This window comes from Carassius auratus, chromosome 25, assembly GCF_003368295.1.
Source record: "Carassius auratus strain Wakin chromosome 25, ASM336829v1, whole genome shotgun sequence".
In the NCBI taxonomy this organism is placed as follows: domain Eukaryota; kingdom Metazoa; phylum Chordata; class Actinopteri; order Cypriniformes; family Cyprinidae; genus Carassius; species Carassius auratus.
The window spans coordinates 15,629,791-15,644,018 of record NC_039267.1 but is presented as its reverse complement, the minus strand read 5'-3'; the positions used below and the strand labels follow the sequence as shown (position 1 = coordinate 15,644,018).

General features: G+C 34.6%; 1 protein-coding gene across 2 annotated transcripts; it reads left to right on the top strand.

The window, feature by feature from the left end:
- Positions 1-1,235: 1,235 nt before the first annotated feature.
- On the top strand, positions 1,236-9,378 carry LOC113043490 (HMG box-containing protein 1-like). 2 transcript variants are annotated; one of them, XM_026202915.1, is made up of 11 exons: positions 1,236-1,331; positions 2,570-2,750; positions 2,847-3,060; positions 3,146-3,269; positions 4,147-4,258; positions 4,513-4,628; positions 5,157-5,313; positions 5,398-5,542; positions 6,543-6,830; positions 7,267-7,408; positions 8,797-9,378. In XM_026202915.1, exons 1-11 carry the CDS (start codon positions 1,239-1,241, stop codon positions 8,812-8,814), a joined length of 1,590 nt encoding a protein of 529 aa, XP_026058700.1. In that variant the 5' UTR covers positions 1,236-1,238; the 3' UTR covers positions 8,815-9,378. The 2 variants fall into 2 exon arrangements, with proteins under 2 accessions (XP_026058700.1, XP_026058701.1); XM_026202916.1 differs by lacking the exon at positions 1,236-1,331 and adding an exon at positions 1,410-1,634.
- Positions 9,379-14,228: the final 4,850 nt, after the last annotated feature.

Here is a 14,228-nt window from a genome sequence, read left to right as displayed (position 1 = left end):
TTTTAAATAACTATATCATTTCAAAATGAATTAAGATGTATTCAACATGCACAAATTGTACATTCACCTTCATTTCTAGATGCTCAATGACATTTGCGCTCTCTGAAAAAGTCTGAATGATTCCTCTCTTTTCCTGTGTATATTTTTGAGTTACGTTTACTTTGTTTCTGGAAGCTTTTGGCATTTTGATAATGTTCTTCAAAACACTTGCTTTATTCTTCATTTCTGCAGTATTTGGACACCGTTTTTTTTCTCTATCTCTTGATGTATGAGAAGTTTGTCCTTGTTGATTGGATCTTTTGCTTCACAGCAAGTCATGTGCATTACTAGTATTATCCATTTCTTCCTAAAACATTACTGAATTCATTACTGTCTACCTCTAAAATGAACAGCTTAGCCATCATCACCTCTTCCCATGTAGATCCCCACAGGTTTGTCTGTTGGTAAACTAACCTGTAGTAAATCCCTAAACCATATCTGTGTGTCAGTGTAACTTTACATCATTTCTACCCTGTTCACCCGGGGAGGGAAAGACTTTTAATTGCCAATCAGTGCTCATTTCTGTACCATTTCTGTGTGAATTTCTGCCGCCTAATTGAGAAGTCGCTAATGCTTTTTATGTCCTGAAAATGGATCAAAGGTCTACACTCTCTTGGTGCAAGAGAGCCCAGTACTATACCGTCAGTTATATTTGACTTTCCATTCAAATAAAGAACAATTTTGTATTTAAAAAAAAATCATGTTGTGATTATTAGTCCTATGCTACAAATGATTCGTTTTCATTCATAATATGCGTGTATTATATTTTATGATGCATGTTACCTCAATGAGTAACATTAAAAATAGAAATGCCTTCAAAAGTGAAACTTGCTCAGATGTGATATATTATACATATAGAATTTTTTGGGTGCATAACCTGTACTTGCGGTTAACCATCAGCTATTTCACGTTTAATGAGCAGTAATATTATAATATTACCCAAATCATGCAAGGACCAATGTTGTTTTATGTTTGTTTATAACGCCTTAATACAATACATACCTTAAACCCTCCGTTTAACAAAGCGGGAGGGTCTTTCGACAAAAAATAAAAATAAAAATCCGTCTCAACCAATGAGATTCACGGCTGATGTAACGGACATGCAGAACTGGCCAATCACAAACACAATAACAAACCATCCATGTCTAACCCAGGGTGCAAGCGATTAGCCAATCGCGCTTCGAGCTCACTAAACTGACATGCGTCTCCACCAATGGGAAGCCAGGTCTAAAAGTAATCAGTCCTGCCTTCGCGGAGAATGCCAGAGATACTCGGTAATGGCGACAGGTTTGGTAAGTGAAAAAAGTTGTTGAAATATTACCACGAAACGAAACAGTAATGTCAATGAACTTTATTTTGCGTGGCTGTCTAAGACGGTGACGGTTGAGGCTGCGGCGAGCCAAAAGACTGTCATTCATTGTTTCGATCGCAAATGACAACTTTTTACTCGAAGGGTTTTTTTCTCTGTGACGTTTGTTGTTTTGTTTGTGGTTTTGTGATTCTCTACATCACCGTAGCGACAATAATTAAACACAGACAGTCGTGTTTTTCCTCAAAACCCAGAAGAAAACATGGTGTCCATTCATTACAGTGAGGTAAAAGGAAGGACATGATGTACCATGTCTCAACTTGTTGACATTCTTTTGTTTACAGCTCCCACTGTTGACATTTGTGTTCATTTGTAAACATTATTCTACATTGATCAAACGTCTAATAGCTGTGGGGTCTGTATACGATGTGGTTTGGTTAAATACCGCAGTTGTTAATGAGTTTTTACCGATTTTTATTTTTTTGTTGCAAACAAAGATATTCGTATTGTTGTTATTGTTCTCGTGTTCAGCTTTAACAACGACAATATTAGTGTTAGAACAGCAGTTTTAAACCAAAACATCTATGCGATTTCGTTTTTGTTTTTGTCTGTTCGCGAGTGCAGAAAAGTCTGATTGTCTTCCCGTGTGGAAAAATCGAAACCGTCGAGCGAGCAAAAATGGATACAAATAAAGCTTTCCGATCATAAACACGGATGTATCCTCGGTGGGATCGAACGAGGGGACTTCCATCTGCGTTTCTCTAAAGTTAGGGAGAATATTCTAGCGCAATCTATCGCTGTTATTGATCCCCCGTTGTTACGCAGTTATGAATGAATGAGCTGCGCTGCGCATGCGCCAAGTCCCAGAAAGTTTATAAACAAGCCTTGCGTGCAATGCGGGTCACGTGACCACGCTTCACAGAAACGGGCCACAAACAAAACGCGTTATTTAACACGACGAGATTTGCTTTGTTAAGGATTCAATCCTTGACGACTCGTTTAATTGTGAAACGAATGTTAACGCGATCGAACAGTGGCCAAGAACATTGCACAATAGGCTACCCAACACAACCGTTGTTGTTCCAGTGTTTACTTCTGTTGTCCCGCATTCATTCATTCATTCAATACAAATGCCTACAAAGTAAAACCTGTGCGAGTAAACTGTTTTGGAAATTACCTACCCGTTTTGCTTTCACTGCAACACATCTCTTGCTTTCACAGCCTGCCCAGCTGATATGTTATAATATGGTGTGGGAAGTGAAAACTCAGTCTGTCCCTCAGAGTGTCCAGGAAGTCCAGACACAGAGCTCAGGTATGGACGAGGGCTTCGATTTGCTTAAATGCAATGAACGCCTGCCCTCCTCACCTGGCTGCCCTTCTAACACGAGTCACATGGAGTACGGTAATTAAATTTGCCACTCATGCTTTCTTCTGAAAGGGTAAAAAACACATTTACGATTCCAAATACTGTTTGCAATGACAGTTTCTGTGTCTGCAGATGACCTGCCTGAGCTGCAGGAGGTGCAAGATGACCAGTCGACCCCGGGTGTGTTCCAGGTGACCCTGGGTGTGTCGCATCATGAGGAGGGGCCCATCGAGGGGCGGAGCTCCAGGCCTGAGGCCAATGTTTCACACACAAACTGGCTCACCGAGCTGGCCAACATTGCCACCAGCCCTCAAAGCCCCCTGCTCCAGAACACCCCACACAACCGGTCAGGAAATCCTGGCATTTATACAGCTGCACATGAATGTAAATGGCACAGCTCGGACTGTACTGATGATGCATTTTCATTGCAGGTCTTCTCCTGTCCACATCTTCTCCAACAGTAGCAGTTTACATTCCTACGCTAGACCCCCTCTGTCTTCCAGCAGCGCCCCCAGTCCCGCCCGCAGCCTCATGAGAGAACGCCGCCGCACCAGGGTACCGCATCAGGCCTTTACAAATGCAAACACTTATAATGGGATTTTATGAATGGCTCAGGGGTTTTTGAGAATGTTATGTGCTGCTGTTATCAAGATCCAGAATAAACTTATTGCCACACTTGCCAATGGTGAGTGAACTGAGAAAGTTTGCCACCCAGAAACACATACACACATACACACATATATAAATCTATATAAATCTAATTAATTACATGATGTGTCGATTTATCGAATTATTTACAAATTACATTTGGTTTCATGTGGCTTTAATAATACCCACAAAAGATTATTTAAAGCTATTTTTTGGTTAAAAAGGAAAGTATTTAGTAGACATTTACAAATAGTAGCTTTAGAAACAAATATTTTATTTGATTCAACAGGCTACAACAGCCTAACATGAATTGAACATAAAAGAAGATAACTTGTGAAACATCAATCATTTTTCTTTTTTCTTCAAAATCCTTCTTTTATGTTCCACAAAAGAAAGTAAGTCATTCAGGCTTGAGTAAATGATGAGATATAAATATATTAATATATGTGTGTGTGTGTCAGATATGTTGTCATTTATGGTTCATCAGTGTAAATTTAAAATATAAATATAATTATTTATATACTATTTTAGTATTTATTTATATTTAGGATTTATTTGAGAATTATTTATATACTATAATTTTCATTGATATTTTTAAATAGCTTTTATTTTTATATTTTCAGTTTTCATTTTTGAATTTAAATGTTTAGAAATGTTGTGTGCTTTTAAATTTTTATTAGTTTTTATGTAAAAATAGTGCTTTTATAATTTAGAAAACATTTAGCATATATAATAAATAGCATATAGTCCATAATTTTGAGTCTGTTTTATGTGCATTTTCCAGGCCAGCAGTGAGTCGGAGTCAGGCATTTTCTGCATGTCATCTCTGTCAGATGATGATGACCTGGGATGGTCCCATTCCTGGCCCTCCACTGCCTGGCATTGCTTCCTGAAAGGTAAAGACACACACAGATAAATTGTTCCCAAGAACCTGGGAACAAAATAACATCTGATATTGTGATGGCTGTTTTGTTGATCAGTAAGTTTAGGAAATGTGGTGAACAGCACCTTCTGCTGTTACAAATGCAGAGCAGCAGGAGTAAAAGCTCACACCCTTGGCCTGGAACATGTTTGTTTCTTACATAACTGTACTGAAGCTTTATTTGGAGATCTCTTTTCAAACACTTGTCTCTGTCTTTTTTTTCTCCAGGAACACGTCTACGCTTCCACAAAGGTCTGAATGTGGAGTGGCAGGATGCAGAGGACGTGATGGAGTCGGATGAAGATTCAGATGACGAGGGAGGAACACAGTCCAACCCACTGAAGGTAATGATGTACACACCAGATGTTATTCTTTCACCTTTTAAAGGAATAGTTCACTTAAATTGTAATTTACTGAAAACGTACTCATCCTCAGGTCATCCAAGATGTAGATGAGTTTGTTTCTTCATCTGATTTGGAGAAATGAAGCATTAAATCAGTTGCTCACAAGTGGATCCTCTGCAGTGAATGGGTGCCGTCAGAATGCGAGTCCAAACATCTGATAAAAACATCACAATAATCCAAAAGTAATCCTCCTGATTTAGATAGGATAATTTTTTGGATTCTTATTCTGACGGCACCCATTCACTGCAGAGGATCAATTGGAAAGCAAGTGATGTGATGCTTAGTTTCTCCAAATCTGATGAAGAAACAATCTCACCTACAACTTGGATGTCCTGAGGATAAGTAAATTTTCAGCAAATTAAAATTTTTGATCGAACTGTTCCATGAAGGAATTCATCAAGTTGTAACTTTTATAAAAGCATTGAAAAATCTTATTGCCAAAGTAATTTTAGTTTGTTTGTCTCACAGAGTTACGGCTCTGATGGGCTAAAGCTGGTGGTCTTTGAGGAGAGTGTGTCTTTCGGCCAGTCTGTCCTGAAATTGACCTTTGACCCTGGTTCCTCTGAAGCAGGGCTTCTGACTGCTGAGTGCAGTTTGGGCCATCCATTTTTTGTGAAAAATAAAGGTAAATGCAGGAGTTTGTTTCTATGCAGTATCATTACAAGATAAATGTGATTTGGGAATTTAATCTAATCTGTGCACATGTTAGGGTGGTCTTCTTTCTATCCAAGCCTTACTGTTGTACAGCATGGCATTCCCTGCTATGACATGGAGGTTGGAGATTTGTGTCTGCCACCAGGACACCGTGACGCCATCAACTGTGACGACTCAGTCGTTTTTGACACTTTTAAGAGGTACCAGTGTTGGTATTGTTAACCATAAATAACACTATTAATAAAAGTTTTAGTTATGCTGAAATAGAATACAATAAAATTATAAAAACACAAACCATTTTCTTTGTAATTAACTGAAATATATATAAAATATATGAAATAATAAGTTGAAGTACTTAAACTGCTAAAACTAAAATTGAAAGACAAACTAAAGCTAAATAGAAATGTATAAAAAGCTACAAAATCACTAATAAAATTCACAATAGTACATAAAATTACTAAAATTAAAATGGAAGCTAATTTATAACAAAAAATACATTCAGAAAATTAATATCACACTAAAATGTAAATAATAGTAAAATTAACACTGGGAGGTGAAAACAAATAAGTATTTGGTGAATCTCTTAAAAACATGCCTAGGTCACATTTAACTATAAAAAAAATAAAAAAATAAATCAAAGCCTACATTTTTCAAATAGTTAAGGATATTCTCCCTTCTCGATTATAGCAGTATTTTCATGTTCAAATTAATGGAATTTATCTTATTTTTTTTTTTTTTGTTATTATTATTATTTTCTCTAATTCTTATTACATAAAATATTAAAATTTCAAAAAAAAAAGAAAAAAAAAAGGAAATCAGAACTAATTAAACACAACAGAACAAACAAGATCATAATGTGAAAAATACTTCACATAAGTTATCTTTTTTATTATTAATGTTGAGATAATGGTAATGAGAAAGTGCATGGTTAATTTATTTTTTTTTAAGCAAAATTTATTTTTTGTGTTTTTGTCATATTGTCTAATTTTCTATTTGTTAGCGACTTAGAGTCTCTTATTTAATTTTAGTTTTGGTTTAGTTTTTATAGATGATCCTTTAGTATTACTATTATAGGACATATTATTTGTCTAAATTAATAATAATAATAAAAATATAGAGCAATATCATCAGAGATCATCCGACTGAATTGGCTTCAACTTACTGTGTTTAAGATGCTGACTGTTTTCTCACTCCACACAGTTATGACTTCACCCCTCTCGACTCTTCCGCCGTGTATGTTCTGAGCAGTATGGCACGCCAGCGTCGGGCATCCCAGTCCAGCGGGGGCGCAGTGAGTCCAGACTGCGACAAACTGGAGGCCCTCAGCTCCTCCCATCACTCCCCCAGCAGCAAATCACAGCGCAGCTATGCCTCAGGAAGCTCTGGAGCCACACCCACAAAGTGCAAGCGGCCAATGAACGCCTTCATGCTTTTTGCCAAGAAGTACAGGGTGGAATATACACAGATGTACCCCGGCAAAGACAACAGGTGTGTGGATGTCCTGCGAGCAGACAGATGAATGTTTGCATTAGCTACGTTACAAAACCATTTTTTTTTGTTAATTGAAATAAAGCTAAAATCAAGTACAATAAAAATATTATATGGAAAAATATTAGAAATGTTGCCTGAGTAGCTTATTTAAATAAAAGTCTAAGTTCAAATATTAGAAGAAAAAAAAAAAAACGAAATCTTTAAAAATTATAATTGACAAACGTACATAAAATTAACCAAAATTACTTAATGGGACAGGAAAAAACATTTGGCAAAAACAAATCTATTGTAACATGAACATGGTGTCTACCTTTAGAAACTGTTTCAGCTGCCTCACAGTAGGGTAATATGTACTTTAAACATAGGAAGTGAAATTTGTCCGGTTGTTTGGGTCTTTCTCTTTAAGAGAGGTTTCAATGTCTAATTTACTCAGAGCCATCAGCGTGATTCTGGGCGATAAATGGAAGAAGATGAAGAATGAGGAGAGGAGGATGTACACCATGGAGGCCAAAGCTCTGGCCGAGGAGCAGAAACGTCTCAATCCTGACTGCTGGAAACGCAAGAGAACAAACTCGGTTAGCATTTTTTTATTAGCATGATTATTGTTATTGTATGAGTCTTTTTTTGAAAGAAAACGGAAGGTTGATTTTTAATAAAATAAAGGTAATTGCAACTTTTTCACTGAATTCATTATTCACATCTCGCAATTTTGACGTGTTTCTTTGAATGTTAAGTTTAGATCTTACAATTGACATTTTTTCCTTTGAATGTAGAGTTTAGATCTCGCGATTTTGAAGTTTTTTTCTCTGAATGTTGAGTTTAGATCTCGCGATTTTGAAGTTTTTTCTCTGAATGTTGAGTTTAGATCTCGCAATTTTGACATTTTGTTTTTCTTAATGTTGTGTGTAGATCTCGCTTTTTTGACGTTTTTTCTCTGAATGTTGAGTTTAGATCTCGCTATTTTGACATTCTGTTTTTCTGAATGTCGAGTTTATATCTCGCTATTTTGACGTTTTTTTTTCTCTGAATGTTGAGCATTGATCATTCAATTTTGTCGTTTTGTTTTACTGAATGTTAAGTTTAGATCTCTCTATTTTGACGTTTTGTTTTTCTGAATGTTGAGTTTAGATCTCGCAATTGATGTTTTTCCTCAGAATGTTGAGTTTAGATCGTGCAATTTTGACGTTTTGTTTTACTGAATGTTGAGTTTAGCTCTCGCTATCTTGACGTTTTGTTTTTCTGAATGTTGAGTTTAGATCTCGCAATTGATGTTTTTCCTCTGAATGTTGAGTTTAGATCGCCCAATTTTGACATGTTGTTTTTCTGAATGTTGAGTTTAGATCTCGCTATTTTGACATTTTGTTTTTCTGAATGTTGAGTTTAGCTCTCGCTATTTTGACGTTTTTCTGAATGTTGAGTTTAGATCTCGCAATTGATGTTTTTCCTCTGAATGTTGAGTTTAGATCGCCCAATTTTGACATGTTGTTTTTCTGAATGTTGAGTTTAGATCTCGCTATTTTGACATTTTGTTTTTCTGAATGTTGAGTTTAGCTCTCGCTATTTTGACGTTTTTCTGAATGTTGAGTTTAGATCTCGCAATTGATGTTTTTCCTCAGAATGTTGAGTTTAGATCGCGCAATTTTGACATTTTGTTTTTCTGAATGTTGAGTTTAGATCTCGCTATTTTGAAGTTTTTCCCTTAATGTTGAGCATAGATCATGCAATTTTGATGTTTTGTTTTACTGAATGTTGAGTTTAGCTCTCGCTATTTTTGACGTTTTTCTTAGAATTTTTCTCAACATTCTGACTATAAATTTCACAATTTTTTCTTTTTTTTTCTTGGAATTCTGAGTTTAGTTCTTTTTCCCCCATATAATTAATTGTAACTTTTTTATCTCACAATTTAGAATTTTATTTAAGTTTGAAAATGATTATTAAAAATAATTCCTTTCCATTTCGCTAGGGCTCTCAGCAAAACTAGGCTAAGGATTGGCAAAGAAAAACATGAACTGGACAGCAGAAGACGGACACCGACACACATTCTCTCGAAAGAATGACAAACTGCAACTGTGATGCTACATGCACTTGCTTTAGAAGAAAAACTATTCATCATTACAACGAAACATTTTCACGAGAAGAATTGTGAAAGAGAAATTACATTTTAAAAATATATGAACGAAAGGCGAATCATATAATTATATGCAATATAAAATGTAATCTAGTCAACTAACAGTGCTTATGTATTTTACTTATCCTTTCAAAAACAACGAAAATGCCTTACTCTTCCAAAGCAAGACAACGCTCAGTTCTTCTATCAGGTAATTTTGTATTTCTAGGCTTGAAAGGTGCAACCCTGTGGTGCTATTTTACTAAGGCCGAAGGAGTGATATTATACAAATAATGTCTATTTTTAAATGTAAAGGGGAAATTTAGAAGTTAGCTCATTTTTTCATCTGTTCATCTGTACATTAATTGTATTTGTATAACTCAACTTATTGCACAGACTTAAATGTATTGCAAATAGACGAATGATGTTCAACTGATATTCCTTGAACTCTTATTCATCGATGTGCTGGAGTGGTTGAATTTCATATGACGTCAGTCCAGCCTAGGCCATATTCAGTGTGTGTCTGCGTACATGTGTGTGTGTGTGTGTGTGTGTATATGATAGTCTATCCATATTGCCATATTGTACATAGATAGAGTCCCACACACAAGCACACTAGTACAAGGACACGCATGTTGTCACATACAGCACTTCAGGGCCATGCCTTCACTGTAAGTGTTCTTGTTTTTGCACTTTATATTCATATATATATATATATATAAATATATATAAAACCTTACAAACCAATAAATGTATACAAGCTGAAATGTTGTGTAAAAACATATATATATCTTGATAAGATGTATCCTTTGACACAATCATGGCCAAACTGAACAACTGAGTGTTGTGCTTTGTGTGTTTGCCATTGGATTACATTACAGATACATTTTGTTAATATTGTACAGGTCCACGTTCCCATCCATTTCCAATTCTTGCACATTATTCTTGTATCATATTATAAATAAAATTTAAAACTCGCTACCCTAAACCTTTGAAGCCTTTCTTCGTTTTGTTGACGTAAAAAAAAAATTTCAAGGCTTAACGCTGGAATAAAGAGTAAAGTACACATTATTTATGAAGTATAGCCACAAGATCTAACATTGTACCTGTGACTAGAGTGATAAATTGCTTAGTAACACTGATCTATAATATCATCAGCAGTATAGTGCTTAAACTAGTCTAATCATGTATACTGTATTAAAGAGTCATAAGAATATGGCACAGTGTGTACTGTGTTAATTTAATGTAATTTATTTTTCAGGTGTTTTACCTTTATTTTTGAAGTTCTTTGTGTTGTTTTATAGTTAACATCATAGACATATAAATACCTAGACGCCTCATTGGCCGCTCGACCGCACACCAACGTCGCCGCCATATTGGAGCGGGCAACTCTCATAACTCTCACATCAGGAAAGAAGAAAACATACCAGACTCATCGACAGATTGGACATCTACAAACCGTCACACGATTCTAAAAACAGATCTCGGGGTGTTATCTTTCACAGGTAAGACTCAGCTGTTCTTTCTCGATGTTTTCTGGTCATTTTTAACATTATGTTGACAGCCAGTGTCAGACTATTAATAAATAGCTATCGATATCGCTAACGTAGTTAGCAGTGAAAGCTGAGACTTCATAAGAATTCAAAGTTTAAATGAATTCTTATTACGTTTTTAACTTATATTGCCGTTTATATAATAAACTAAATGGTGTTATGAGCACAATATACAGAGTGAGCCCTTTGACTGTCTAGATTAATGATAGAGCTAAATCTTCTCTCTTTAATTTCACTAACGTTACTTATTTACAAAGATGAAGTACACTTTAGTTAATGTTAGTTGATTCATTAACGAACATGAACAAACAATGAACAATACATTTATTACTGTTTTTATTAATCTTTGTTCAAGTTAGTTAATTAAAATACAGGTTTTCATTGTTAGCACAACTTTTGATTTAAATAATGCATTAGTAAATGTTGAATTGAACATCAACTAAGATTAATAAATGCTGAGGGATTGTTCTTGCTTAGATCATTTTAACTAAAGTAGTTTATTAATATTAACTAATGGACCGTTATTCAAAAGTGTTACCGATGAAGTTCATCATCACTTGATTATAAGGATTTCATTGCTTTTCATAAAACTGTGAACTTATTCTATGTATTCTTTTTTCTTCCCTTTTAGTCATTTGCAAACAGGACAAGGACAACCTTAAGGAAAGCTGAGGAAAGCTGTTCTCAGAGACAAGACTATACCTCCCTAGACTAGTGTTGTGTTTGTACTAAACCCAGAGCAGCCCTGAATGAATCGACAGAATGACCCTGCTCATATTCTAAAGCGATTAATCTTATGAAAGCATTAATTTATACCAGAAAACAAGACAGAAATACTAAGGAAGAAAAACTCTGCATTAATCACTTAATCGTTTGATTCTGATTCATTCAGACATTTCTAATAATGTTGATACAAATGCTAATACTGCACTCATGTTTATAATAAAAGATGACATAATCATTCATAAAAAAAAAAATTTAACCCAGCAAAGAAATAATGGATGTTGCATTAAGTAATTTATTTTCTCATTAAATACAGTCAAGTATATTACAGATCTCTTCATACTCGATATAAAATTAGATTCATTGGCGTATATATTCAGATTTTGAGAGGTTTGAACTCATTTATATTTCAGTAAATGCTTCTTGATTTAAGGATGTTCAGATATTTGAGCTGGAAAACAAGAGGAAGAGCATAATTCTCTGTGGTGAAGAAGAACCCCATGACCTTCATCAAATTAAAATCTCTCGTGTTTGTGTCCGAGTCAAACGGTGACAGGTAAAAGAAAAGAGTAAAAAATAAACCCTGGACAATCTTCCTAAAACATATGTCTGCAGGAGCCTCGATGATCACAAATATGCTTTATATTTATCACAGTATAATTTCATCAAGCCTTGTGTTTTCAACTCCATATTTATACTGAAAATAAAAGTAGCTGTGATCTTATTCTAGTTAGTGGCTCAGAAATCGAGTGACAGCTGATTGGCTTATTCACAAATGTTTTCACACACAAACTGCTTCATATTCAAACACAGTTTAGATTAACACTCATTTAGCTGTATTGTCTGTGTGAGAGGAATCAAATAATCAAATCCTGCGATCGTATACTCTTCGAGCGTCTGAATCTGTGTTGCGCAAGATCCTGTGAAAATCTTACCCAGATACAGCAATACTATTTTCTGATTGGCTGATCGGTAGCTATATTTTTTTTATTCGATTAGCTGATGCGTGTCAGGGCCTTCGGGAAACTCACTTGATTCCTCTACCTGTTTCACTGTTTAAAAAATAGCACCGCAACTTTGTGGGCATTAAAGATGTTTTTTTGAGAGTGAACAGTTGACGGCACCCAATGACTTCTATGCTACAGGAAGAAATACTATGGAAGTGAATGGGTACCATCAACTGTTTGGTGTTTAAAGCATCATCTTTTTAGCATCCAGCAGAAGACAGAAACTCGTACAAAAAAATATATAATTTTTACATTTTATTTTAAAAAATAAATCTGTAAAATAAGCACACACAGTTAAACTTTTATTCCTAACTAGTAATTCCCAAAGCAACCAACTATGTGTCATTGCTGTTAACTAAAACTGAAACTACTAAAAACAGTTTTCTGTAATTGAAATAAAGCTAAAGTAAAATGATATAGATAAATCGTGTAAGCTACGACTAAATATTGTAGAAACTTAATTTTCTGTAAAGTTGTTTTCCAATTATTTGTAAAGTAAAAAGCACTATAAATTAAATGAAAACAGTACTAAAATTAAAGTAGTACATTTTTACGAAAAAGTTGAAATGCTAAAATTATTAAAACTGACATAAACATAAAAAAACTAATTCCTAAACCTCAAACTGCAATGATGAGGCTAAAAGCTACACTGAAAAAACAAACTTTGAGGTATAGTAAAATATACTAGATTTACTTTCATAATTTTTACATTGTAATATTACAATTCATTGAGAACTAGAATTTCTAAGTAATTTTTTTAAATAAATACACAATTAATTCATGTATAAAATGTACTGTATGGGAATAGTAAATTTTATTATATATTTTCTCATATTATTTAACTGTTTTAAAGTCATTGCACATAAATCTAAAAATACTGAGTAAATTTTAATCTAAAATCTTAGTACGTTCACATCCGCGTGACCGAATCACATGCCCGCGTTTTGGATCCGAGACAGACGGTTGCGATTGCCACACGTGCGATTGGGATTGTCACAAGTGGATGCAAAGTTAATGTGTACGGTAAGTTATTGCCTTTTTGTAGTAATTTATGACAATGTATAGGTGCATGAGAATTTTGAAAGTCCGATTGACTTTGTTGTGTAACTCTGGTAACGTTAACTCGAGGTTACATTAACCTAGGCCTGCATTTTCCACTGCAGTCCGTGAAGCAGCAGTAGTCTCATACAGAAGTCAGTTTAAAACCAGAGAAATTTGTGTTAGTCAGTGAATTTATGTTAAAACACGCCGATTCGAATTTTGCATTAGGAAAAGTTCAGTCCTAATTTGCCACCCTCCTCATTTAACTGCGATCAGGTTACATTTAATCACAACTTTCAAAACATTAACGTTACATGAAATAAATCGTGCTGAGTGACATGAAAAAAAAAAATGTGTGAAAACGAATCAATAAACCATAAATTTCGTGACTACAGCAAGATTTGCCTTGAAATTATTGGACCAACCAAAATTGCCCTGAAGGCATAATTTTACAAGGAGCTGCGTTTTATTTCTGGATGAAAAGCACAATAACGTTCATACCTTCTACCGTTTACATTAATCTTTGTGGATTACACAAGCATTTCTTCTCAGATACATTACAAAACTGAGAATAAAAAAGACAAAAGATTTGGTTAAACAATGTTAAAAAATATTGGTTATATCATTACAAATACTAATAGTGTAGAACAAATATTTCGAAATTTAGCAGCATCATTTTACCCATAATAAGCCATCTAAGATTTAGAAACTGGAGATTAAACTTTTTTTGTACTCTATCATGAACTATTGCAATAGGGTGATAATTTTTTTCAGTCCAGAAAGTGTCTGAAAAGCTCTGACATTGACTTATGTGTTTAAATGAACTTATTTAATTGTTACCTAGACATTATGATTATTAACCAGCATCACGTCAGAATACAACTCCTGCTTGTATTTCAGCTTCTGTTTATTGATTAGTTCTCATGTAATTTTCTACCTTAAATATAATGTATTTTCTTTAATT

Bases quoted from the DNA above. Each gene is read 5' to 3' on its own strand.
- LOC113043490 (XM_026202915.1), top strand. From the start codon at position 1,239: ATGCGTCTCCACCAATGGGAAGCCAGGTCTAAAAGTAATCAGTCCTGC. The intron at 3,061-3,145 runs GTCAGGAAATCC...TTTTCATTGCAG, and splicing joins CAGAACACCCCACACAACCG to GTCTTCTCCTGTCCACATCT. The intron at 5,314-5,397 runs GTAAATGCAGGA...TGCACATGTTAG, and splicing joins ATTTTTTGTGAAAAATAAAG to GGTGGTCTTCTTTCTATCCA.